The sequence below is a fragment of the Coregonus clupeaformis genome, chromosome 10, assembly GCF_020615455.1.
Source record: "Coregonus clupeaformis isolate EN_2021a chromosome 10, ASM2061545v1, whole genome shotgun sequence".
NCBI classification, from domain to species: Eukaryota; Metazoa; Chordata; class Actinopteri; order Salmoniformes; family Salmonidae; genus Coregonus; species Coregonus clupeaformis.
In genome coordinates this window covers 53426937-53453836 of record NC_059201.1, presented here as the reverse complement: position 1 = coordinate 53453836, position 26900 = coordinate 53426937, and the positions used below count along the sequence as shown (strand labels likewise).

At 43.9% G+C, this 26900-nt stretch overlaps 2 protein-coding genes across 5 annotated transcripts; both read left to right on the top strand.

Moving 5' to 3' along the window:
• The first annotated feature begins 3419 nt into the window (after positions 1–3419).
• Positions 3420–9778, top strand: LOC121575553 (ubiquitin carboxyl-terminal hydrolase 37-like). 4 transcript variants are annotated; one of them, XM_045223081.1, is made up of 10 exons: positions 3420–3512; positions 3920–4051; positions 4655–4787; positions 4879–5015; positions 5151–5250; positions 5383–5462; positions 5675–5955; positions 6387–6465; positions 7275–7410; positions 9084–9778. In XM_045223081.1, exons 1-9 carry the CDS (start codon positions 3445–3447, stop codon positions 7285–7287), a joined length of 1023 nt encoding a protein of 340 aa, XP_045079016.1. In that variant the 5' UTR covers positions 3420–3444; the 3' UTR covers positions 7288–7410; positions 9084–9778. The 4 variants fall into 4 exon arrangements, with proteins under 4 accessions (XP_045079016.1, XP_045079015.1, XP_045079018.1 ...); XM_045223080.1 differs by having other exon boundaries at positions 6384–6465; XM_045223082.1 differs by having other exon boundaries at positions 3507–3575; positions 6384–6465.
• Positions 9779–13271: 3493 nt separating this feature from the next.
• LOC121564559 (ubiquitin carboxyl-terminal hydrolase 37-like) lies at positions 13272–23614 on the top strand. Its single transcript, XM_045223330.1, has 13 exons — positions 13272–13570; positions 14799–15151; positions 15596–15757; positions 16103–16234; positions 16838–16970; positions 17062–17198; positions 17334–17433; positions 17566–17645; positions 17858–18021; positions 18056–18108; positions 18529–18610; positions 19420–19555; positions 23066–23614. The coding sequence occupies exons 1-13, from the start codon at positions 13541–13543 to the stop codon at positions 23100–23102; spliced, it is 1599 nt and encodes a 532-aa protein (XP_045079265.1). The 5' UTR covers positions 13272–13540; the 3' UTR covers positions 23103–23614.
• The last annotated feature ends 3286 nt before the right edge of the window (positions 23615–26900 follow it).

The following is a 26900-nucleotide window of genomic DNA, read 5'->3' as shown; positions in this document are numbered from 1 at the left end:
TTCACTCCGCCGTTTCCGTTGCAAAACATTTCTTAACCGGAAGCAAACGAAACGGGGAGGGACCTACCTGAATTTGTCCAATATAAACTCTCGATTTGAAACTGTTTTGCGGAATGAATGCACCACTGTTAGAGCATTATTTTTGTGTGGAGTCGATGGTCAAAATAAGCCACAAAGATTTATTTTTGTTATTCTTGGGGTTTGGGGGTAGAGTTTTATTTATTCATTATTATTATTTTCTCATGTTATTAATGTCATTTTTGTATTTTTATGTTTGTTCATACACCAACAAAACAAAATTCACATTACCACCAACAATGACCATAAATGACAGATGACATCACAATGGTCTTAAAGCCTGATGACATCACCATGGTCTGAAAGCCAATTTAGTAATGTGGATATGAATCAGTCTTCATTAGTTACTGACATGGCTTGTTTCTGCTGGTGCAAAAAGGTATGAGATCAAGTGTGCATCTTAAATGGCACCCTAAACCCTACACAGTGCACTAGCTTCGACCTATGGAGTCCTATGGGTCCTGGTCAAATGTAGTGCACTATATAGGGCGGCAGGTAGCTTAGTGGTTAAGAGCGTTGTGCCAGTAACAGAAAGGTTGCTGGTTCTAATCCCTGTGCCGACTAGGTGAAAAATCTGTCGATGTGCCCTTGAGCAAGGCACTTAACCCTAATTGCTCATGTAAGTCGCTCTGGATAAGAGCGTCTGTAAAAATGGGAATAGGATCCCATGACTAGACCTCACCTCCATAAATTTTATCTCCTTTTTTTTGTCCGTATACTGCAATTAATCTTTAGGCTGCAAATGTGTACAAGACAGCCTAACTAATAATACAACCTTTATATATATTTGGGACTTAAACCAGGTTATTTAGCCTAACAGCACCTAGTGTGCACATTCTTTTAAAAGAAGAATCCAGATGCATGTACATGACATTCTGGAAAATTGTTTGACTTGTGCCAATGTCACTTAACATGTAGGCCATCTGGCAGCCTATTACATCTTGTTATAAAGGCAGCTCTGCCTTGAGGACAGAAACAAATGTAAATGGTTAAATTTAGGCAATAAATGTGATTGGTTCAGTTAAAGGCTAGTAGGGTAGGGGTTGGGTTAGCCCAGTCCCAGATTTGTTTGTGCTGTCTGTCTTCTCCTATGTCATTGTCATGCCATGCTATGTCATTGTCATGCCATGACATAGGAGTTGCAAGACAGCACAAACAGATCTGGGACTCGAGCTAGGGTTGGGTTAAGTTTAGGTACCAATAATTGTTTAGTGGTTGGAGCGAGGTTAGAAAACACAATTCAATCCAGCAACCTTGCGTGTGGCAACCCATGTGATATGCCTTAAATCCAACACCAATTTACCACCTAGCAAGTGTATTTAACTCGCACTGGGTGCTGTAAGCTCTGCCCACTGACCATTGAGCTTTAATTGAACCAACCACATTCATTCTGCCCTTGAGGCAGAGCTGCCCTCAGGGCAATATTGAATAAAGAAAACTGTCCCTAACCAATCTGGGTTGTTGTTTGAGGTTTAGGCTAAATCTCTAGTACTTGTTAACATTATTTTGACCAACCCTTTGTCCATCTTTTGGTGAATAAGAGAAAAAGCATTTAGCATTTCAATAAACCGATGACCAACCCACAAACAACATGGAAGCTATCAAAAAACAAGGAAGATGAAGGCACTCTTGTCTTCAAATTAAAATGCCTTTATTGTGGTGGCATGTTCAATTAAACAATATGTTAAAAATGTGGGGTAAAAAGAAAACAATGGAGCATATCTACAATACTTTATGTATACTGCATAACTTTGCTCTTCAATAAAACATACTTGATATTTGAACTCTATATTTAAAAAAAATCTAGATTGGGATGCCAGATGGTGGTGTCATACATGACTGATTAATTGTGTATCCCCAAGGAGAAGTGTACTCCTGAGTGGCGCAGTGGTCTAAGGCACTGCATCGCAGTGCTAACTGTGCCACTAGAGATCCTGGTTCGAATCCAGGCTCGGCCGCGACCGGGAGACTCATGGGCGGCACACAATTGGCCCAGTGTTGTCCAGGGTAGGGGAGGTTAATGGCCGGCAGGGATGTAGCTCAGTTGATAGAGCATGGCGTTTGCAACACAAGGGTTGTGTGTTCGATTCCCACGGGGGGCCAGTATATAAAAATGTATTCACTAACTGTAAGTCTCTCTGGATAAGAGCGTCTGCTAATTGACGTAAATCACAATGGTATTAAAGCCAATTTGAACAATGGTTTAATGTGGGTATGAATCAGTCTTCATTGGTTATTGACATGGCTTATTTCTGCTGGTATGAAATCAGGTCATTTAATCGATTAACTACTTAAATTCTGGTATAGTATTTTTCTCTTAGACCTAGTGGTAAGAATAAAAATAAAAGTACATTCTGATTGACGAATACATAAAAAGTGTACATGAAATGTACATGAAGTTTGGCTTTTGCAAATGTCACTCAACATATCCTGTATATACTGAGATATTTGAGGTTTAGGATAGATAGCTAAGTTCCTCTAATTTAGGTCTACCTCTTCCTATTCATATGACCCCCCACTGTCACATTTTCTTGTCAACAGAAAAAACGGCAGAAAGCCAATTCAATTGATGTGGAGCAGAAGACAAGAAAGAAGAAGGAGAGTAGCAATTCATCCCCCTCTCCAATTCCACCTGACCGTTCTGAACGGAATGTCTCCTCCACCTCTGTCCCCTCACCCTCTGACCAACTCTCCTCCCTCCATCCACCTCCCTCTCCTGTTAAATGTTCCTCTCAGCCTTGCTCTCCTGCTAAACACCCCTCTCTCCCCCGGTCACCTGCCAAACACCCTTCCCCAGTGAAATCCACTCCAATGGTGTCCCTCCCTAGTTCTCTCTCTCCTACCAACCTTCTGGACCGTCATGGACACACCAGCCAAGAGGGCGCAACTGTCAGGTAATTCAAACAAAAATAAAATAAGTACAGTGCCATCCTAGAGTCTCCTTGGAGAGGTGGGTTTAGGGCCAGTGTTTATCAAGAGTATGAGTGATAATCTAGGATCAGGTCCTCTCTGTCCATAATAAACTGATTTATTATGATCTAAAAGGCAAAACTGATCCTAGATCAGACTCCTACTCTGAGACGCTTGATAAACACAGTCCCAGAAAGTTATTTTTCTCAAACTGTAGTTTTAGGCTCTTCTCGCCCCATCTAGTGGATAAAGAGAGTACTAACCTATTGCCCGGGTTTACTTGATACACTGCATTTATATGGACAGCAATACATTCATAACTACTCAGACTGTGTTTATAGTACATTATAGTATTTAAGAGAGAGACTGTGTAGAGTGATACTATCTCTGCTTTGGAGGCTTTAGACCTGTTTCTCTCCTTCCTCCAGACTGTCTCTTCAGGACTACTTTAGCCCAATGCCGCAGAGGCCTATCTCAGCCGCCAGAAGCCGGACTCGTCCCAGGGCCAGCTCAGCCACCAGAGGGTCAGAGGAGACCCAGGGGGCCAGAGGACAACGGGGGGCAGGGGTCAACATGGAACATCTTGGGTGAACCACAACACACCGCAGATGCAACCACAACACACCGCAGATGCAATGAAAATAAACTCTTTATTGTTTAGAGATCAATGACTGATATAGTATGGGGACAGGGCTTACTATCAAGCATGCCAGTTTTATTAGATCATTATAAACCCATGCATTATGGTCATCTTGGTCTAAAGGACATCCACTCCTTTGTGTACTCACAGAATTACATAGAATTTATCCCTGACCAAGGTGGCTGCCATTGTAATCACATTCTAGAGTTATGAAGGTTATGACATAGGCCACTCTATGTTTCTGGATATTGTATCTCTATGTGTAAACTGATGGCTGCTTCTTCTTCACAGGTTGCCTAACATTGGCAACACTTGCTTCCTTAACGCCACCCTGCAGTGCCTTCTGGTCCTGCCTTACTTCTCAAAGGAAATCCTACGCCAGGAACAACTCTGGAGCTCCTCCCCCTTCTCCAACCTGCTCAGGTAAGGGAAGGCTCAAGAGCAGACACACACCCACCCACCCACTATTTGTGGTCATAAATTAAAGAAGGGACACACTCTTTTCCCGCCACTTCGATAGAAAGTGATTTTCGTAGAAGGTTAGGAGAGCATTTTCGCTAACCCTAACCCTTTTCCTAACCTTAATCTCAGTCTCCTAATCGGCTACGTTAATTCTCCTAACCTGCTGTGTAAGTTCCTGTAAGCTGCTAGGAAAAAGTCACTTCGGTATCGAAGTGGCATGAAAAGAGTGTTTCCCATTGCGAAAGAAAGCCATCTATATTAGAATAACGTGAGCCACAAATCTGCGGCAGGATCATCTCCTTCAATGATGCGCTGACTTTCTTTAGTCAGTTGAGAGCAGTATCCAAACCAAATATCTTAGGAGAATAAACAACACATTTTTGAAGTTTTGCTTCATTGTCCGTCCTCAAAGGTGAAATTGCATTGTATCGAATTAATCATTTCCAATGATGGGGTGCCGCTAGTTTAAGAATATTTGGATATACTCATCTGCCTCTTCAGCCGTAGGCCAGTAGGTTGACGCCATCCAGTCAGCTGCTAATTTACTCTCTGTCTCCCCTACAGGGCTCTGTCTGATGTGCACTGTTCGCGTCTACCTGACAGTGGCGCAAACCAGGCCTCAAAAGCAGACCTCATGTGGAAGGTCAAGTGCTCCTTGTCAGGACAAGATTTGAAGTATCTGGGGGACTCGCAACAGGTAACTGAGGCGCTACTCTCTTCTGTACGAGCGCTCTTTTAGCAAGGGTTCATTTTCTCTTCATAATTTGATTTTCTCTTCTTCCTCATAGGATGCACACGAGTTACTTGTGAATATGCTGTGCCAGCTGAAGGAGGAGGGCATGACACTGAAGATGCTCGGGGGGAGCTATACCTGCCCTGTTTCCCAGCTGGAGTTCCAGCTTGTGTCGGTGCGCACATGTACCAGGTAAGAGCTCCCATTGGTTCTAATGTATCTACTGGGAACATGATCTTTCTAAAAATAATATTACAAAACACATGGCATAACAGAAACATTGTAGAGACCTGATGCATTTTGCTTCTCTTTGTCCTGCTTCTGAAGCTGTGGGCGCGAGTCGTCCACCAGAGAGGACTACAACAACCTCTCATTGGACTTCAGCCCTGAGCGCACCTTGCTGAGCAGCCTAGCACTCACTTTCAAGGTCAGCACTTAGGGCTCAGCACTTTGAGGGTAGAGACTAACACCCAGGGCAAGCTGCCCACTGCCTCAGAATAATGTATCTTGTTATTGTAGTGGTATCATTCGTTTTGTAATGCTTTTGTTTCTAACCCAGGGCGAAAAGGTTGAATTCACATGTGAGGGCTGCAAAGGCCTCCAGGCCTCAAAGGTGGAGCAGTTCCACACACTGCCTCTGTGAGTTGCCCCTTTATAACCTCTCATACGACTGGCAGTGTTTAATGAAATGAGTGGTCCTTGTGTCCTGAGCCTTTAGGAGTAGTTACCTTCCTGAGCAGGTTGTAGGACTTAGGGATGAGCACCACCAAACAAATTTCACTCTTCTGTTATTTTGTTGGCTGGTTTCATTGTCTGTCTGTTAATCTCTCTCCCTCTATGTCTCTGGGCAGTGTGCTGGTTCTGCATCTGAAGAGGTTTGGAGGACCTGGGGGGTTGGAGAAGCTGGAGGCTCCTCTTTTGTTTCCTCCAGAGCTGAGGCTCTCTGATCTCTGTGGGGACATGGTGCCACCCCTGCACAGTGCCAGCCCACAGGCTCTCACCAACCAGGCTCCCAGCATCCTGGTGTCCATCCCCCAGACCAAAACCAGCCAGGTCTCCAGCCCCCAGACCCTCACCAGCCAAGTCTCCAGCCCACCTGGACAGGCCAAAGACAGTGCCCTCTGCTGTTCAGGTAGGTCATGGCACCACAACACTATTCTTGCTCCAAAACCACACAAACCACCCACTCCCAAAACGGTCCTGCAGACAGAGAAGCTAGAAGCTGCAAATTAAAATGTTTCTCAGACATATTTAGTGATGTATCTGAGCTGTTTTAGACCAGAGCAATTCAGACAAGTGACCACGTTTTTCACAGCTCTTTATATGTATATTTGACCCCTCAGATTCAAATGACCAGGAACCAGGGAAAGTGTTGCAGACAGCCTCAGTGGTGAGGAGAGAGAGAGAGAAACCAGTGAAAAATAAGTTATGACAGAACACTGAGATAGTTATGAGGAGTACAGATGTAGTAGACCTCCTGCAGTAGACTAGTAGACTGTAGACAGTGTGGTGGACTGTAGAGGAAATGACAATCCTATGATCACAAGTGTTTTCTTACAGAAGCAGCAGCCAGTGAAGTCAGTGAATGGCTACTACCAGCTGACTGGCGTAGTCTCTCATTTGGGAGGCCTCGCAAACTCCGGTAAGTAAATACCTTAAAACACACACATGCAGATACACAGTACATAAGACTTAGGCTGAATCCCAAATCACTCCCTTCTCCTCAGCTCTCCATTTGCGCGTTCACGTGCGCCTCTGCCATATACACAAGTATCCCAAAGCTGAGGGAGTGAAAATGATCGAGGGTGTAGGGCAGGGATCATCAACTAGATTCAGCCGCGGACCAATTATTTTCTTCTTCCCCAGATGGGCAGGGGTCCGGAATGTAATTACAAATAATTTGTAGACTGCAAATTGGCCGCAAGAAGCCCAAGCAGATATAATATTTGACTCATTTCAAACCTTGCTTACATTTGTGTACAGTCACATACATCTCTTTATTGTGCGTGGGAATATTTTGCCACAGATTTCCAAAATGAAAATCACTTGGAGCTGATTTGCTGGTGTTTTTACAGTCTTTTAACAATTCAACATATTTTGCTCAGAAAACATGGGGGGACCAAATAAAATCACCCGTGGGCCAAATTCGTTCCGCGGGTCGCCAGTTGGGAAACCCTGGTGTAGGGGATAATTAGACCCTCCAATAGCCACTTCAGCCAAGCGAAGTGCCATCCCGACATGCACCATGATATGTTTAGAGTTTGCGCAATTCAAAAGAATGGAGAGGCATGCCTAATTATATGCCACGTGTATTTGTTTATCTCTGATTTCGAAACTTGACACATGTAACAGATAAAATACCTCCCAAATTAAATGTTAACTTGTACAACACACTTCATTACCCACAAGAGCCTGACCCTTGACCTCTAGTCTGTCTTCCTTGTTCCACAGGGCACTACGTTAGTGACATCCTGAATGCCAGTGGAAACTGGTTCTGTTGTAACGATAGCCAGGTGTCAATGTCCAGTGAAGCCACTGTGCTGAGGACACGAGCCCGGAGTGCTTACCTGCTCTTCTATATGTTCAGGTACTGCTTACTCTCGCCATCTATATTCTTGTGTTTCTATATACAGTATCTCACAAAAGTGAGTACACCCCTCACATTTTTGTAAATATTTGAGTATGTCTTTTCATGTGACAACACTGAAGAAATGACACTTTGCTACAATGTAAAGTAGTGAGTGTACAGCTTGTATAACAGTGTAAATTTGCTGTCCCCTCAAAATAACTCAACACACAGCCATTAATGTCTAAACCGCTGGCAACAAAAGTGAGTACACCCCTAAGTGAAAATGTCCAAATTGGGCCCAAAGTGTCAATATTTTGTGTGGCCACCATCATTTTCCAGCACTGCCTTAACCCTCTTGGGCATGGAGTTCACCAGAGCTTCACAGGTTGCCACTGGAGTCCTCTTCCACTCCTCCATGACGACGTCACAGAGCTGGTGGATGTTAGAGACCTTGCACTCCTCCACCTTCCGTTTGAGGATGCCCCACAGATGCTCAATAGGGTTTAGGTCTGGAGACATGCTTGGCCAGTCCATCACCTTTACCCTCAGCTTCTTTAGCAAGGCAGTGGTTGTATTGGAGGTGTGTTTGGGGTCGTTATCATGTTGGAATACTGCCCTGCGGCCCAGTCTCCGAAGGGAGGGGATCATGCTCTGCTTCAGTATGTCACAGTACATGATGGCATTCATGGTTCCCTCAATGAACTGTAGCTCCCCAGTGCCGGCAGCACTCATGCCATGCCCCAGACCATGACACTCCCACCACCATGCTTGACTGTAGGCAAGACACACTTGTCTTTGTACTCCTCACCTGGTTGCCGCCACACACGCTTGACACCATCTGAACCAAATACGTTTATCTTGGTCTCATCAGACCACAGGACATGGTTCCAGTAATCCATGTCCTTAGTCTGCTTGTCTTCAGCAAACTGTTTGCAGGCTTTTTTGTGCATCATCTTTAGAAGAGGCTTCCTTCTGGGACGACAGCCATGCAGACCAATTTGATGCAGTGTGCGTCGTATGGTCTGAGCACTGACAGGCTGACCCCCCACCCCTTCAACCTCTGCAGCAATGCTGGCAGCACTCATACGTCTATTTCCCAAAGACAACCTCTGGATATGACGCTGAGCAGGTGCACTCAACTTCTTTGGTCGACCATGGCGAGGCCTGTTCTGAGTGGAACCTGTCCTGTTAAACCATTGTATGGTCTTGGCCACCGTGCTGCAGCTCAGTTTCAGGGTCTTGGCAATCTTCTTATAGCCCAGGCCATCTTTATGTAGACCAACAATTATTTTTTTCACATCCTCAGAGAGTTCTTTGCCATGAGGTGCCATGTTGAACTTCCAGTGACCAGTATGAAGGAGTGTGAGAGCGATGACACCAAATTTAACACACCTGCTCCCCATTCACACCTGAGACCTTGTAACACTAACGAGTCACTTGACACCGGGGAGGGAAAATGGCTAATTGGGCCCAATTTGGACATTTTCACCTAGGGGTGTACTCACTTTTGTTGCCAGCGGATTAGACATTAATGGCTGTGTGTTTAGTTATTTTGAGGGGACAGCAAATGTACACTGCTGTTTACTCACTACTTTACATTGTAGCAAAGTATAATTTATTCAGTGTACTCACTTTTGTGAGATACTGTATGTGTACTGTATGTACAGTAAGTGGTTCCTTTCACCCTTCAGGACAGGAGAGCAGCAGGCCCCAGCACACAGGGCCTAATAGGGCCACCAGCACCAGCCTCAACAGGGGCAGAACCTGGCCCAGCCTCAACACCCCAAGCCCAGACTCAACACCCATAGCCCATCCTCAACACCCTCAGCCCAGCCTCAACACCCTCAGCCTAGCCTCAACACCCTCAGCCCAGCTTCAACACCCTCAGCCTAGCCTCAACACCTTCAGCCCAGCTTCAACACCCTCAGCCCAGCCTCAACAGGGGTAGTACCAGGCCCAGCTTCAACACCCCCAGCCCAGTCTCAACAGGGGTAGAACCAGGCCCAGCCTCAACACCCTCAGATCTGCCTCGACAGGGGCAGCACTGGGCTCAGCCTCAACAGGGGCAGCACTGGCTCAGCCTCACACCCCCAGCCCAGCCTCAACACCCCCATGTTTGCCCCTCTTCATGTCTTTCCCTGACGATATTCCCACTGCTGTGTCAAAAAATAAAATAATAACTTAACGAATCTGATTTCCGATCTCCCCCCACCATAAATGATGACTGGTCTGTCAATCATGCGGCTCAAGGGAGACTTGCTCTTCAACACTAGCATGAGCATCCTTTTCAGTAGCGTACATCATAAATATCTGCCCTTGTTTCGACTACTTGTATAAAGCGCATTGAAAAACTAATAAAGTATACACACTAAATGTAGTACACATGTAAATGTGGTGGATAGAGTGTCTGATTATTTAGAGGGTGGACACTGTGGTATAACATCCCTTCTATTTGGTTTGGTTTGAAATCCTCCTGTTGTGAAATACACTGTGGTGTACAACCTCTTATTAATCATGGTGACACCGGATGCACTGCAATATTCGACATTGATCCAGGTCCCCAGGATGTCGGGGGAGGATTATTTTTTTTTGGGGGGGGTAGATCTGCTTAATATTGTAGATTGTAACTTCCATCAATGTAATTGTCTGCATCACTTCCAATCCCCCATGTTTTATATATATATATATATATATATATATATATATATATATATATATATATATATATATATATATATACAGTGAGGGAAATAAGTGTTTGATCCCCTGCTGATTTTGTACGTTTGCCCACTGACAAAGAAATGATCAGTCTATAATTATAATGGTAGGTTTATTTGAACAGTGAGAGACAGAATAACAACAAAGAAATCCTGAAAAACGCATGTCAAAAATGTTATAAATTGATTTGCATTTTAATGAGGGAAATAAGTATTTGACCCCCTCTCAATCAGAAAGATTTCTGGCTCCCAGGTGTCTTTTATACAGGTAACGAGCTGAGATTAGGAGAACACTCTTAAAGGGAGTGCTCCTAATCTCAGTTTGTTGCCTGTATAAAAGACACCTGTCAACAGAAGCAATCAATCAATCAGATTCCAAATTCTCCACCATGGCCGAGACCAAAGAGCTCTCCAAGGATGTCAGGTACAAGATTGTAGACCTACACAAGGCTGGAATGGGCTACAAGACCATCGCCAAGCAGCTTGGTGAGAAGGTGACAACAGTTGGTGCGATTATTCGCAAATGGAAGAAACACAAAATAACTGTCAATCTCCCTCGGCCTGGGGCTCCATGCAAGATCTCATCTCGTGGAGTTGCAATGATCATGAGAACGGTGAGGAATTAGAACTACACGGGAGGATCTTGTCAATGATCTCAAGGCAGTTGGGACCATAGTCACCAAGAAAACAATTGATAACACACTATGCCGTGAAGGACAGAAATCCTGCAGCGCCCGCAAGGTCCCCCTGCTCAAGAAAGAACATATACATGCCTGTCTGAAGTTTGCCAATGAACATCTGAATGATTCAGAGGAGAACTGGGTGAAAGTGTTGTGGTCAGATGAGACAAAAATTGAGCTCTTTGGCATCAACTCAACTCGCCGTGTTTGGAGGAGGAGGAATGCTGCCTATGGCCCCAAGAACATCATCCCCACCGTCAAACATGGAGGTGGAAATATTATGCTTTGGGGGTGTTTTTCTGCTAAGGGGACAGGACAACTTCACCGCATCAAAGGGACGATGGACGGGGCCATGTACTGTCAAATCTTGGGTGAGAACCTCCTTCCCTCAGCCAGGGCATTGAAATGGATCGTGGATGGGTATTCCAGCATGACAATGACCCAAAACACACGGCCAAGGCAACAAAGGAGTGGCTCAAGAAGTAGCACATTAAGGTCCTGGAGTGGCCTAGCCAGTCTCCAGACCTTAATCCCATAGAAAATCTGTGGAGGGAGCTGAAGGTTCGAGTTGCCAAACGTCAGGCTCGAAACCTTAACGACTTGGAGAAGATCTGCAAAGAGGAGTGGGACAAAATCCCTCCTGAGATGTGTGCAAACCTGGTGGCCAACTACAAGAAACGTCTGACCTCTGTGATTGCCAACAAGGGTTTTGCCACCAAGTACTAAGTCATGTTTTGCAGAGGGGTCAAATACTTATTTCCCTCAATAAAATGCAAATCTATTTATAACATTTTTGACATGCGTTTTTCTGGATTTTTGTTGTTGTTATTCTGTCTCTCACTGTTCAAATAAACCTACCATTAAAATTATAGACTAATCATTTCTTTGTCAGTGGGCAAACGTACAAAATCAGCAGGGGATCAAATACTTTTTTCCCCTCACTGTATATATATATATACACATATATACACACACACATACTTATTCCCCTTTATTACTTTCCAACCCCGCCACCCTTTCCCTACTTGGAGTAAACTAGTGAACAACAATGCTTAGGCCTCTACTTCAATCTTATACTTACTGTCTACATTTTATGGACACAGTCAATTTTACAATAATTATTTACATTTTAGTCATTTAGCAGACGCTCTTATCCAGAGCGACTTACATGAGCAATTAGGGTTAAGTGCCTTGCTCAAGGGCACATTGACAGATTTTTCACCTAGTCCGCTCGGGGATTAGAACCAGCAACTTTTCGGTTACTGGCACAAGGCTCTTAACCACTAAGCTACCTGTTTGTTTTTTCTCCTGAACTTCTTCTACTCTCAACCTCCAATCATTTTCATGATGTCCATCCGGTTTGCTTCTATATGCCATATCTTTCTAACTGTGCTCTTTCACAAAACCTCCCAACCTACAACCTATATACTTATTATGGACACAGTATGCTTACATTATTAGTTATCTTGTTATTATTTGTTGTTAGTTGTTATTAGTCCCATCCTTCAATTCCATTCAACACCTCCCATCTATCTTTTAACACCATCCATATAGGACTTCTATTTGCCATATATATTTCAACTGTACTGTGATGTCTTTCAAAAGTTCTGAACCTTTCTATTCTCATTGTTTCTACAGATTGTGAATTGAAAATAAACATTTTTGCTAAAAGTATTATTATGTTATTGATCGATTGACTATGACTTTTCAGATCACCCAGTAATGCTATCTGAAAGGTTAGCTCCAGGTAAATATTGCAATCCTTTAGCCATTCCTGGACCAGTGTCCAAAAACAAGCTACAAATGGACAGTACCAAACCAAATGATCTAATGATTCTGTCTCTTTGCAGCAAAATCTGCAGAGCTGGGAAGATTGTATCCCCCATATAAATAACATTCTATTGGTAGCAAGAATTTTATATAATAATTTAAATTGAAAGATTCTAAGTTTTGAATCCGGTGTCGTTTTGCATATCAGTTCATAAACACTATGCCATGGGATCGGTACGTCAAAATGCTCTTCCCAACTATTTTGCAATCTATATGGGACGGCTGTCAATCCTTTGGTCCTTAAATGAAACTGATATACTTTTTTATTTATCACAGTTTTCCTTAACCAATTATGTTCATTAATGCAAGGCCAACAGACAAGTTCCTTACCTTCTCCCCCTTCCACTTTCCTCTTCCATTTTTGCGGTAAGGCTGCAATTATTTGTTTGTAATTTTGGGTAGAGCAGACATTTCCATATGTTTTTGTTAGCTGCATGTGCGGCATAACTCCACCAGTCCTATAGATGATATCATTTACGAAGAATATACCTTTTTTTTGGTCAATTAGACTATTTGAGATGAACCACAATATTTGTTGCATTATTTGTTCTGTCGTTTCTGGAGGATTAAATTGAAATTGCAACCAACTTTCTATGGCTTGTTTTAGAAATAGTGATATTTGGGAGATTATTTCCTTTTCAAATATCTGAAAGTGAGTGGTTGTAATCTGAAAAAAAGGGAAAAATGCCATTCTTGAACATTGGGTGGGCATATTGAAAATGCCATGCAATTTCAATAAAGACAAACAAATGTAAGATAATCCAATTTAAGATAATTCTGTTAACCATTGTAACTCTTTCAGCTCAGGAAGCTTTATCGTCTGGGATTCATGCCGGTCCTAATAGGAAACACAGCAAAGGGAAGCAGCTGGGCAGCTGACGTTATGGAGCCTTCTAACCCTCAATCAGGTCTGGAGGAGGAATGCCACATAAAGATTCAGAGATGCTACGAGTATCTTTTGATGTTACTCTCCAGTTGTATTCCATTTGAATAAATACAGACATGAAAACGCTGAGTTACGGATGTAACCATGGTCCTCTGAGTAGAGTAACGGGTGGTCAAACGACCAATGGGAACTCCTTCCATTTCACGTGATATGATTGAGATGCTTAATATCAAAGATGTTTACAGTGACGCCACACCCTTACTGTACCCATTTGACCTGTCACTATAAAATGTGATTGGTTCAGTTAAAGGCTAGTAGGGTAGGGGTTGGGTTAGCCCAGTCCCAGATCAGTTTGTGCTGTCTGTCTTCTCCTATGTCATTGTCATGCCATGCTATGTCATTGTCATGCCATGACATAGGAGTTGCAAGACAGCACAAACAGATCTGGGACTCGAGCTAGGGGTTGGGTTAAGTTTAGGTACAAATAATTGTTTAGTGGTTGGAGCGAGGTTAGAAAACACAATTCAATCCAGCAACCTTGCGTGTGGCAACCCATGTGATATGCCTTAAATCCAACACCAATTTACCACCTAGCAAGTGTATTTAACTCGCACTGGGTGCTGTAAGCTCTGCCCACTGACCATTGAGCTTTAATTGAACCAACCACATTCATTCTGCCCTTGAGGCAGAGCTGCCCTCAGGGCAATATTGAATAAGGAAAACTGTCCCTAACCAATCTGGGTTGTTGTTTGAGGTTTTGGCTAAATCTCTATTTCCTGTTTACATTCTTTTGACCAACCCTTTGTCCATCTTCTGGTGAATAAGAGAAAAAGCATTTAGCATTTCAATAAACCGATGACCAACCCACAAAGAACATGGAAGCTATCAAAAAACAAGGAAGATGAAGGCACTCTTGTCTTCAAATTAAAATGCCTTTATTGTGGTGGCATGTTCAATTAGGGGGTTTTTAAATGTCTTCATTGGTTAATTGACATGGCTTGTTTCTGCTGGTGCAAAAAGGTATGAAATCAGGTCATTTAATCGATTAACAACTACTTAAATTCTGGTGTAGTATTTTTCTCTTAGACCTAGTGGGAAGAATAAAAGTAAAAGTACATTCTGATTGACGAATACATAAAAAGTGTACATGAAATGTACATGAAGTTTGGCTTTTGCAAATGTCACTCAACATAACCTGTATATACTGAGATATTTGAGGTTTAGGATAGATAGCTAAGTTCCTCTAATTTAGGCCTACCTCTTCCTATTCTTATGACCCCCCCCCCCCAACAGAAAAAACGGCAGAAAGCCAATTCAATTGATGTGGAGCAGAAGACAAGAAATAAGAAGGAGAGTAGCAATTCATCCCCCTCTCCAATTCCACCTGACCGTTCTGAACGGAATGTCTCCTCCACCTCTGTCCCCTCACCCTCTGACCAACTCTCCTCCCTCCATCCACCTCCCTCTCCTGTTAAATGTTCCTCTCAGCCTTGCTCTCCTGCTAAACACCCCTCTCTCCCCCGGTCACCTGCCAAACACCCTTCCCCAGTGAAATCCACTCCAATGGTGTCCCTCCCTAGTTCTCTCTCTCCTACCAACCTTCTGGACCGTCATGGACACACCAGCCAAGAGGGCGCAACTGTCAGGTAATTCAAACAAAAATAAAATAAGTACAGTGCCATCCTAGAGTCTCCTTGGAGAGGTGGGTTTAGGGCCAGTGTTTATCAAGAGAATGAGTGATAATCTAGGATCAGGTCCTCTCTGTCCATAATAAACTGATTTATTATGATCTAAAAGGCAAAACTGATCCAAGATCAGATTCCTACTCTGAGACGCTTGATAAACACAGTCCCAGAAAGTTATTTTTCTCAAACTGTAGTTTTAGGCTCTTCTCGCCCCATCTAGTGGATAAAGAGAGTACTAACCTATTGCCCTGGTTTACTTGATACACTGCATTTATATGGACAGCAATACATTCATAACTACTCAGACTGTGTTTATAGTACATTATAGTATTTAAGAGAGAGACTGTGTAGAGTGATACTATCTCTGCTTTGGAGGCTTTAGACCTGTTTCTCTCCTTCCTCCAGACCTCTGTCTCTTCAGGACTACTCTAGCCCAAGGCCGCAGAGGCCTATCTCAGCCGCCAGAAGCCGGACTCTTCCCAGGGCCAGCTCAGCCACCAGAGGGTCAGAGGAGACCCAGGGGGCCAGAGGAGAATGGGGGGCAGGGGTCAACATGGAACATCTTGGGTGAAACACAACACACCGCAGATGCAACCACAACACACCGCAGATGCATTGAAAATAAACTCTTTATTGTTTAGAGATCAATGACTGATATAGTATGGGGACAGGGCTTACTATCAAGCATGCCAGTTTTATTAGATCATTATAAACCCATGCATTATGGTCATCTTGGTCTAAAGGACATCCACTCCTTTGTGTACTCACAGAATTACATAGAATTTATCCCTGACCAAGGTGGCTGCCATTGTAATCACATTCTAGAGTTATGAAGGTTTATGACATAGGCCACTCTATGTTTCTGGATATTGTATCTCTATGTGTAAACTGATGGCTGCTTCTTCTTCACAGGTTGCCTAACATTGGCAACACTTGCTTCCTTAACGCCACCCTGCAGTGCCTTCTGGTCCTGCCTTACTTCTCAAAGGAAATCCTACGCCAGGAACAACTCTGGAGCTCCTCCCCCTTCTCCAACCTGCTCAGGTAAGGGAAGGCTCAAGAGCAGACACACACCCACCCACCCACTATTTGTGGTCATAAATTAAAGAAGGGACACACTCTTTTCCCGCCACTTCGATAGAAAGTGATTTTCGTAGCAGGTTAGGAGAGCATTTTCGCTAACCCTAACCCTTTTCCTAACCTTAATCTCAGTCTCCTAATCGGCTACGTTAATTCTCCTAACCTGCTGCGTAAGTTCCTGTAAGCTGCTAGGAAAAAGTCACTTCGGTATCGAAGTGGCATGAAAAGAGTGTTTCCCATTACGAAAGAAAGCCATCTATATTAGAATAACGTGAGCCACAAAACTGCGGCAGGATCATCTCCTTCAATGATGCGCTGACTTTCTTTAGTCAGTTGAGAGCAGTATCCAAAACAAATATCTTAGGAGAATAAACAACACATTTTTGAAGTTTTGCTTCATTGTCCGTCCTCAAAGGTGAAATTGCATTGTATCGAATTAATCATTTCCAATGATGGGGTGCCGCTAGTTTAAGAATATTTGGATATACTCATCTGCCTCTTCAGCCGTAGGCCAGTAGGTTGACGCCATCCAGTCAGCTGCTAATTTACTCTCTGTCTCCCCTACAGGTCTCTGTCTGATGTGCACCGTTCGGGTCTACCTGACAGTGGCGCAAACCAGGCCTCAAAAGCAGTCCTCATGTGGAAGGTCAAGTTCTCCTTGTCAGGATATGATTTGAAGTATCTGGGGGACGCGCAACAGGTAACTGAGGCGCTACTCTCTTCTGTACGAGCGCTCTTTTAGCAAGGGTTCATTTTCTCTTCATAATTAGATTTTCTCTTCTTCCTCATAGGACGCACACGAGTTACTTGTGAATATGCTGTGCCAGCTGAAGGAGGAGGGCATGACACTGAAGATGCTCGGGGTGAGCTATACCTGCCCTGTTTCCCAGCTGGAGTTCCAGCTTGTGTCGGTGCGCACATGTACCAGGTAAGAGCTCCCATTGGTTCTAATGTATCTACTGGGAACATGATCTTTCTAAAAATAATATTACAAAACACATGGCATAACAGAAACATTGTAGAGACCTGATGCATTTTGCTTCTCTTTGTCCTGCTTCTGAAGCTGTGGGCGCGAGTCGTCCACCAGAGAGGACTACAACAACCTCTCATTGGACTTCAGCCCTGAGCGCACCTTGCTGAGCAGCCTAGCACTCACTTTCAAGGTCAGCACTTAGGGCTCAGCACTTTGAGGGTAGAGACTAACACCCAGGGCAAGCTGCCCACTGCCTCAGAATAATGTATCTTGTTATTGTAGTGGTATCATTCATTTTGTAATGCTTTTGTTTCTAACCCAGGGCAAAAAGGTTGAATTCACATGTGAGGGCTGCAAAGGCCTCCAGGCCTCAAAGGTGGAGCAGTTCCACACACTGCCTCTGTGAGTTGCCCCTTTATAACCTCTCATACGACTGGCAGTGTTTAATGAAATGAGTGGTCCTTGTGTCCTGAGCCTTTAGGAGTAGTTACCTTCCTGAGCAGGTTGTAGGACTTAGGGATGAGCACCACCAAACAAATTTCACTCATCTGTTATTTTGTTGGCTGGTTTCATTGTCTGTCTGTTAATCTCTCTCCCTCTATGTCTCTGGGCAGTGTGCTGGTTCTGCATCTGAAGAGGTTTGGAGGACCTACGGGGTTGGAGAAGCTGGAGGCTCCTCTTTTGTTTCCTCCAGAGCTGAGGCTCTCTGATCTCTGTGGGGACATGGTTCCAACCCTGCACATTGCCAGCCCACAGGCCCTCACCAACCAGGCCCCCAGCATCCTGGTGTCCATCCCCCAGACCAAAACCAGCCAAGTGTCCAGCCCACCTGGACAGGCCAAAGACAGCGCCCACTGCTGTTCAGGTAGGTCATGGCACTATTCTTGCTCCAACACCACACAAACCACCCACTCCCAAAACGGTCCTGCAGACAGAGAAGCTAGAAGCTGCAAATTAAAATGTTTCTCAGACATATTTAGTGATGTATGGGAGCTGTTTTAGACCAGAGCAATTCAGACAAGTGACCACGTTTTTCACAGCTCTTTATATGTATATTTGACCCCTCAGATTCAAATGACCAGGAACCAGGGAAAGTGTTGCAGACAGCCTCAGTGGTGAGGAGAGAGAGAGAGAAACCAGTGAAAAATAAGTCATGACAGAACACTGAGATAGTTATGAGGAGTACAGATGTAGTAGACCTCCTGCAGTAGACTAGTAGACTGTAGACAGTGTGGTGGACTGTAGAGGAAATGACAATCCTATGATCACAAGTGTTTTCTTACAGAAGCAGCAGCCAGTGAAGTCAGTGAATGGCTACTACCAGCTGACTGGCGTAGTCTCTCATTTGGGAGGCCTCGCAAACTCCGGTAAGTAAATACCTTAAAACACACACATGCAGATACACAGTACATAAGACTTAGGCTGAATCCCAAATCACTCCCTTCTCCTCAGCTCTCCATTTGCGCGTTCACGTGCGCCTCTGCCATATACACAAGTATCCCAAAGCTGAGGGAGTGAAAATGATCGAGGGTGTAGGGCAGGGATCATCAACTAGATTCAGCCGCGGACCAATTATTTTCTTCTTCCCCAGATGGGCAGGGGTCCGGAACGTAATTACAAATCATTTGTAGACTGCAAATTGGCCGCAAGAAGCCCAAGCAGATATAATATTTGACTCATTTCAAACCTTGCTTACATTTGTGTACAGTCACATACATCTCTTTATTGTGCGTGGGAATACATTGCAACAGATTTCCAAAATGAAAATCACTTGGAGCTGATTTGCTGGTGTTTTTACAGTCTTTTAATAATTAAACATATTTTGCTCAGAAAACATGGGGGGGCCAAATAAAATCACCCGTGGGCCAAATTCGTTCCGCGGGTCGCCAGTTGGGGAACCCTGGTGTAGGGGATAATTAGACCCTCCAATAGCCACTTCAGCCAAGCGAAGTGCCATCCCGACATGCACCATGATATATTTAGAGTTTGCGCAATTCAAAAGAATGGAGAGGCATGCCTAATAATATGCCACGTGTATTTGTTTATCTCTGATTTCGAAACTTGACACATGTAACAGATAAAATACCTCCCAAATTAAATGTTAACTTGTACAACACACTTCATTACCCACAAGAGCCTGACCCTTGACCTCTAGTCTGTCTTCCTTGTTCCACAGGGCACTACGTTAGTGACATCCTGAATGCCAGTGGAAACTGGTTATGTTGTAACGATAGCCAGGTGTCAATGTCCAATGAAGCCACTGTGCTGAGGACCAGAGCCCGGAGTGCTTACCTGCTCTTCTATATGTTCAGGTACTGCTTACTCTCGCCATCTATATTCTTGTGTTGCTATATACAGTATCTCACAAAAGTGAATACACCCCTCACATTTTTGTAAATATTTGAGTATGTCTTTTCATGTGACAACACTGAATAAATGACACTTTGCTACAATGTAAAGTAGTGAGTGTACAGCTTGTATAACAGTGTAAATTTGCTGTCCCCTCAAAATAACTCAACACACAGCCATTAATGTCTAAACCGCTGGCAACAAAAGTGAGTACACCCCTAAGTGAAAATGTCCAAATTGTGCCCAAAGTGTCAATATTTTGTGTGGCCACCATCATTTTCCAGCACTGCCTTAACCCTCTTGGGCATGGAGTTCACCAGAGCTTCACAGGTTGCCACTGGAGTCCTCTTCCACTCCTCCATGACGACGTCACAGAGCTGGTGGATGTTAGAGACCTTGCACTCCTCCACCTTCCGTTTGAGGATGCCCCACAGATAGGGTTTAGGTCTGGAGACATGCTTGGCCAGTCCATCACCTTTACCCTCAGCTTCTTTAGCAAGGCAGTGGTTGTATTGGAGGTGTGTTTGGGGTCGTTATCATGTTGGAATACTGCCCTGCGGCCCAGTCTCCGAAGGGAGGGGATCATGCTCTGCTTCAGTATGTCACAGTACATGATGGCATTCATGGTTCCCTCAATGAACTGTAGCTCCCCAGTGCCGGCAGCACTCATGCCATGCCCCAGACCATGACACTCCCACCACCATGCTTGATTGTAGGCAAGACACACTTGTCTTTGTACTCCTCACCTGGTTGACACCATCTGAACCAAATAAGTTTATCTCATCAGACCACAGGACATGGTTCCAGTAATCCATGTCCTTAGTCTGCTTGTCTTCAGCTAACTGTTTGCAGGCTTTTTGTGCATCATCTTTAGAAGATGCTTCCTTCTGGGACGACAGCCATGCAGACCAATTTGATGCAGTGTGCGGCGTATGGTCTGAGCACTGACAGGCTGACCCCCCACCCCTTCAACCTCTGCAGCAATGCTGGCAGCACTCATACGCAGTGGCGGCTCCTGAAAAAATTCTCAGGAGGGGCAATTTTTCTGATGATTTAGGTGACCTACACACGTGCACGAGTCCGTGCACGCGATTCCAGATATCTTTACCTCTGAATAAACTGCCTTTATTATACCATATCCACCCTGTCCAAAGTCTCTACTTGGTCTCAGTTCTCCAGTAAACTTGTGATTATCAACAGTACACAACGGTAACAAACAATTGGGGGAACTCACGGGGCAGATAGTAACCACTTAAAAGGAAGCGATTCCCAAACCTTCCATAACAAAGCCATCACCTACAGAGAGATGAACTTGGAGAAGAGTCCCCTAAGTAAGCTTGTCCTGGGCCTCTGTTCACAAACACAAACAGACCCCACACAGCCCCAGGACAACAACAACAACAACAACAACACAATTAGACCCAACCAAATCATGAGAAAACAAAAAGAGAATTACTTGACACATTGGAAAGAACAAACAAAAAAACAGAGCAAACTAGAATGCTATTTGGCCCTAAACAGAGAGTACACAGTGGCAGAATACCTGACCACTGTGACTGACCCAAACTTAATGAAAGCTTTGACTATGTACAGACTCAGTGACCATAGCCTTGCTATTGAGAAAGGCCGCCGTAGGCAGACCTGGCTCTCAAGAGAAGACAGGCTATGTGCACACTGCCCACAAAATGAGGTGGAAACTGAGCTGCACTTCCTAACCTCCTGCCAAATGTATGACCATATTAGAGACACATATTTCCCTCAGATTACAGCGATCCACAAAGAATTCGAAAACAAACCCAATTTTGATAAACTCCCTTATCTACTGGGTGAAAAACCACAGTGTGCCATCACAGCTGCAAGATTTGTGACCTGTTGCCACAAGAAAAGGGGCAACCAGTGAAGAACAAACACCATTGTAAATACAACCCATATTTATGTTTATTTATTTTCCCATTTGTACTTTAACTATTTGCACATTGTAACAACACTGTATATATACATAATATGACATTTGAAATGTCTTTATTCTTTTGAAACTTCTGAGTGTAATGTTTACTGTTAATATTTATTGTTTATTTCACTTTTGTTTACTATCTACTTCCCTTGCTTTGGCAATGTTAACACACGTTTCCCATGCCAATAAAGCCCTTAAATTGAATTGAATTGATAGTAAGGTCGCAATGACACAGAAAGCAGTTCAATGTCGGGGGTACAGAGTCGCTCTCTTACCAGGATCGCGGTCCGCTCTGACCAGGGTGAAGGTGGCGGCTCCACTTCTCTGTCCGGGACTCATCCAGCCAAGTCTCCCAGCTGTATTGGGATTCAGCTGCCAGCAGCGTTTTCATTATTTAGTCCGTTCGTAGCGGGTATGTACACGATCAACAAGATCAGTCCAAAACCAACCACTGGAAATCCATGGTTGGCAGAATGTTTGTAAACTAAGTCTACAAATTAAAAACATAAAATAACGCCGCACTGCAGGTCGCAACAGAGACGCTTCTAGCCGCCATTGTCTTAGTTACGTTCAACGTTACGTCACGTATGACGAAAGCGCGTAAGTGCAAGCCCACAGACACCCATAGAGAATGTATTGAAAGCTTTGAAATGTGAAAAAAATAGATTTTACATGACAGGCTATGAGAGACTTCTGGGCGATTTTCAACTTGACTGAAATCGCCCCAAAAACGGGCGGGGCCATTTGAAGCACGACTTTAGCCTGATTTGACATTTAGTGGCTGGCAGATCAGACGTGAACACTGATAACTGCTGTTGCCGTGATATAATTGATTAGAAAAAAAATCCCTTCCTTTTCCCGTTTGGCAGTGCGTCGCCCATATCGCCCTATTGAACAAGCCGTCCCTGCTCATACGTCTATTTCCCAAAGACAACCTCTGGATATGACGCTGAGCAGGTGCACTCAACTTCTTTGGTCGACCATGGTGAGGCCTGTTCTGAATGGAACCTGTCCTGTTAAACCATTGTATGGTCTTGGCCACCGTGCTGCAGCTCAGTTTCAGGGTCTTGGCAATCTTCTTATAGCCCAGGCCATCTTTATGTAGAGCAACAATTATTTTTTTCAGATCCTCAGAGAGTTCTTTGCCATGAGGTGCCATGTTGAACTTCCAGTGACCAGTATGAGGGAGTGTGAGAGCGATGACACCAAATTTAACACACCTGCTCCCCATTCACACCTGAGACCTTGTAACACTAACGAGTCACTTGACACCGGGGAGGGAAAATGGCTAATTGGGCCCAATTTGGACATTTTCACCTAGGGGTGTACTCACTTTTGTTGCCAGCGGATTAGACATTAATGGCTGTGTGTTGAGTTATTTTGAGGGGACAGCAAATGTACACTGCTGTTTACTCACTACTTTACATTGTAGCAAAGTATAATTTATTCAGTGTACTCACTTTTGTGAGATACTGTATGTGTACTGTATGTACAGTAAGTGGTTCCTTTCACCCTTCAGGACAGGAGAGCAGCAGGCCCCAGCACACAGGGCCTAATAGGGCCACCAGCACCAGCCTCAACAGGGGCAGAACCTGGCCCAGCCTCAACACCCCAAGCCCAGACTCAACACCCATAGCCCAGCCTCAACACCCTCAGCCCAGCCTCAACACCCTCAGCCCAGCCTCAACACCCTCAGCCTAGCCTCAACACCCTCAGCCCAGCTTCAACACCCTCAGCCTAGCCTCAACACCTTCAGCCCAGCTTCAACACCCTCAGCCCAGCCTCAACAGGGGTAGTACCAGGCCCAGCCTCAACACCCCCAGCCCAGTCTCAACAGGGGTAGAACCAGGCCCAGCCTCAACACCCTCAGATCTGCCTCGACAGGGGCAGCACTGGGCTCAGCCTCAACAGGGGCAGCACTGGCTCAGCCTCAACAGGGGCAGCACAGGCTCAGCCTCACACCCCCAGCCCAGCCTCAACACCCCCATGTTTGCCCCTCTTCATGTCTTTCCCTGACGATATTCCCACTGCTGTGTCAAAAAATAAAATAATAACTTAACGAATCTGATTTCCGATCTCCCCCCACCATAAATTATGACTGGTCTGTCAATCATGCGGCTCAAAGGAGAGACTTGCTCTTCAACACTAGCATGATCATCCTTTTCAGTAGCTTACATCATAAATATCTGCCCTTGTTTCGACTACTTGTATAAAGTGCATTGAAAAACTAATAAAGTATACACACTAAATGTAGTACACATGTAAATGTGGTGGATAGAGTGTCTGATTATTTAGAGGGTGGACACTGTGGTATAACATCCCTTCTATTTGGTTTGGTTTGAAATCCTCCTGTTGTGAAATACACTGTGGTGTACAACCTCTTATTAATCATGGTGACACCGGATGCACTGCAATATTCGACATTGATCCAGGTCCCCAGGATGTCGGGGGAGGATATATTTTTTTTTTTGGGGGGGGGTAGATCTGCTTAATATTGTAGATTGTAACTTCCATCAATGTAATTGTCTGCATCACTTCCAATCCCCCATGTTTTATATATATATATATATATATACAGTGAGGGAAATAAGTGTTTGATCCCCTGCTGATTTTGTACGTTTGCCCACTGACAAAGAAATGATCAGTCTATAATTATAATGGTAGGTTTATTTGAACAGTGAGAGACAGAATAACAACAAAGAAATCCTGAAAAACGCATGTCAAAAATGTTATAAATTGATTTGCATTTTAATGAGGGAAATAAGTATTTGACCCCCTCTCAATCAGAAAGATTTCTGGCTCCCAGGTGTCTTTTATACAGGTAACGAGCTGAGATTAGGAGAACACTCTTAAAGGGAGTGCTCCTAATCTCAGTTTGTTGCCTGTATAAAAGACACCTGTCAACAGAAGCAATCAATCAATCAGATTCCAAATTCTCCACCATGGCTGAGACCAAAGAGCTCTCCAAGGATGTCAGGTACAAGATTGTAGACCTACACAAGGCTGGAATGGGCTACAAGACCATCGCCAAGCAGCTTGGTGAGAAGGTGACAACAGTTGGTGCGATTATTCGCAAATGGAAGAAACACAAAAGAACTGTCAATCTCCCTCGGCCTGGGGCTCCATGCAAGATCTCATCTCGTGGAGTTGCAATGATCATGAGAACGGTGAGGAATCAGAACTACACGGGAGGATCTTGTCAATGATCTCAAGGCAGCTGGGACCATAGTCACCAAGAAAACAATTGATAACACACTATGCCGTGAAGGACAGAAATCCTGCAGCGCCCGCAAGGTCCCCCTGCTCAAGAAAGAACATATACATGCCTGTCTGAAGTTTGCCAATGAACATCTGAATGATTCAGAGGAGAACTGGGTGAAAGTGTTGTGGTCAGATGAGACAAAAATTGAGCTCTTTGGCATCAACTCAACTCGCCGTGTTTGGAGGAGGAGGAATGCTGCCTATGGCCCCAAGAACACCATCCCCACCGTCAAACATGGAGGTGGAAATATTATGCTTTGGGGGTGTTTTTCTGCTAAGGGGACAGGACAACTTCACCGCATCAAAGGGACGATGGACGGGGCCATGTACTGTCAAATCTTGGGTGAGAACCTCCTTCCCTCAGCCAGGTCATTGAAATGGTTCGTGGATGGGTATTCCAGCATGACAATGACCCAAAACACACGGCCAAGGCAACAAAGGAGTGGCTCAAGAAGTAGCACATTAAGGTCCTGTAGTGGCCTAGCCAGTCTCCAGACCTTAATCCCATAGAAAATCTGTGGAGGGAGCTGAAGGTTCGAGTTGCCAAACGTCACGCTCGAAACCTTAACGACTTGGAGAAGATCTGCAAAGAGGAGTGGGACAAAATCCCTCCTGAGATGTGTGCAAACCTGGTGGCCAACTACAAGAAACGTCTGACCTCTGTGATTGCCAACAAGGGTTTTGCCACCAAGTACTAAGTCATGTTTTGCAGAGGGGTCAAATACTTATTTCCCTCAATGAAATGCAAATCTATTTATAACATTTTTGACATGCGTTTTTCTGGATTTTTGTTGTTGTTATTCTGTCTCTCACTGTTCAAATAAACCTACCATTAAAATTATAGACTAATCATTTCTTTGTCAGTGGGCAAATGTACAAAATCAGCAGGGGATCAAATACTTTTTTCCCTCACTGTATATATATATATACACACATATATACACACTTATTCCCCTTTATTACTTTCCAACCCCGCCACCCTTTCCCTACTTGGAGTAAACTAGTGAACAACAATGCTTAGGCCTCTACTTCAATCTTATACTTACTGCCTACATTTTATGAACACAGTCAATTTTACAATAATTATTTACATTTTAGTCATTTAGCAGACGCTCTTATCCAGAGCGACTTACATGAGCAATTAGGGTTAAGTGCCTTGCTCAAGGGCACATTGACAGATTTTTCACCTAGTCCGCTCGGGGATTAGAACCAGCAACTTTTCGGTTACTGGCACAAGGCTCTTAACCACTAAGCTACCTGTTTGTTTTTTCTCCTGAACTTCTTCTACTCTCAACCTCCAATCATTTTCATGATGTCCTTCCGGTTTGCTTCTATATGCCATATCTTTCTAACTGTGCTCTTTCACAAAACCTCCCAACCTACAACCTATATACTTATTATGGACACAGTATGCTTACATTATTAGTTATCTTGTTATTATTTGTTGTTAGTTGTTATTAGTCCCATCCTTCAATTCCATTCAACACCTCCCATCTATCTTTTAACACCATCCATATAGGACTTCTATTTGCCATATATATTTCAACTGTACTGTGATGTCTTTCAAAAGTTCTGAACCTTTCTATTCTCATTGTTTCTACAGATTGTGAATTGAAAATAAACATTTTTGCTAAAAGTATTATTATGTTATTGATCGATTGACTATGACTTTTCAGATCACCCAGTAATGCTATCTGAAAGGTTAGCTCCAGGTAAATATTGCAATCCTTTAGCCATTCCTGGACCAGTGTCCAAAAACAAGCTACAAATGGACAGTACCAAACCAAATGATCTAATGATTCTGTCTCTTCGCAGCAAAATCTGCAGAGCTGGGAAGATTGTATCCCCCATATAAATAACATTCTATTGGTAGCAATAATTTTATATAATCATTTAAATTGAAAGATTCTAAGTTTTGAATCCGGTGTCGTTTTGCATATCAGTTCATAAACACTATGCCATGGGATCGGTACGTCAAAATGCTCTTCCCAACTATTTTGCAATCTATATGGGACGGCTGTCAATCCTTTGGTCCTTAAATGAAACTGATATACTTTTTTATTTATCACAGTTTTCCTTAACCAATTATGTTC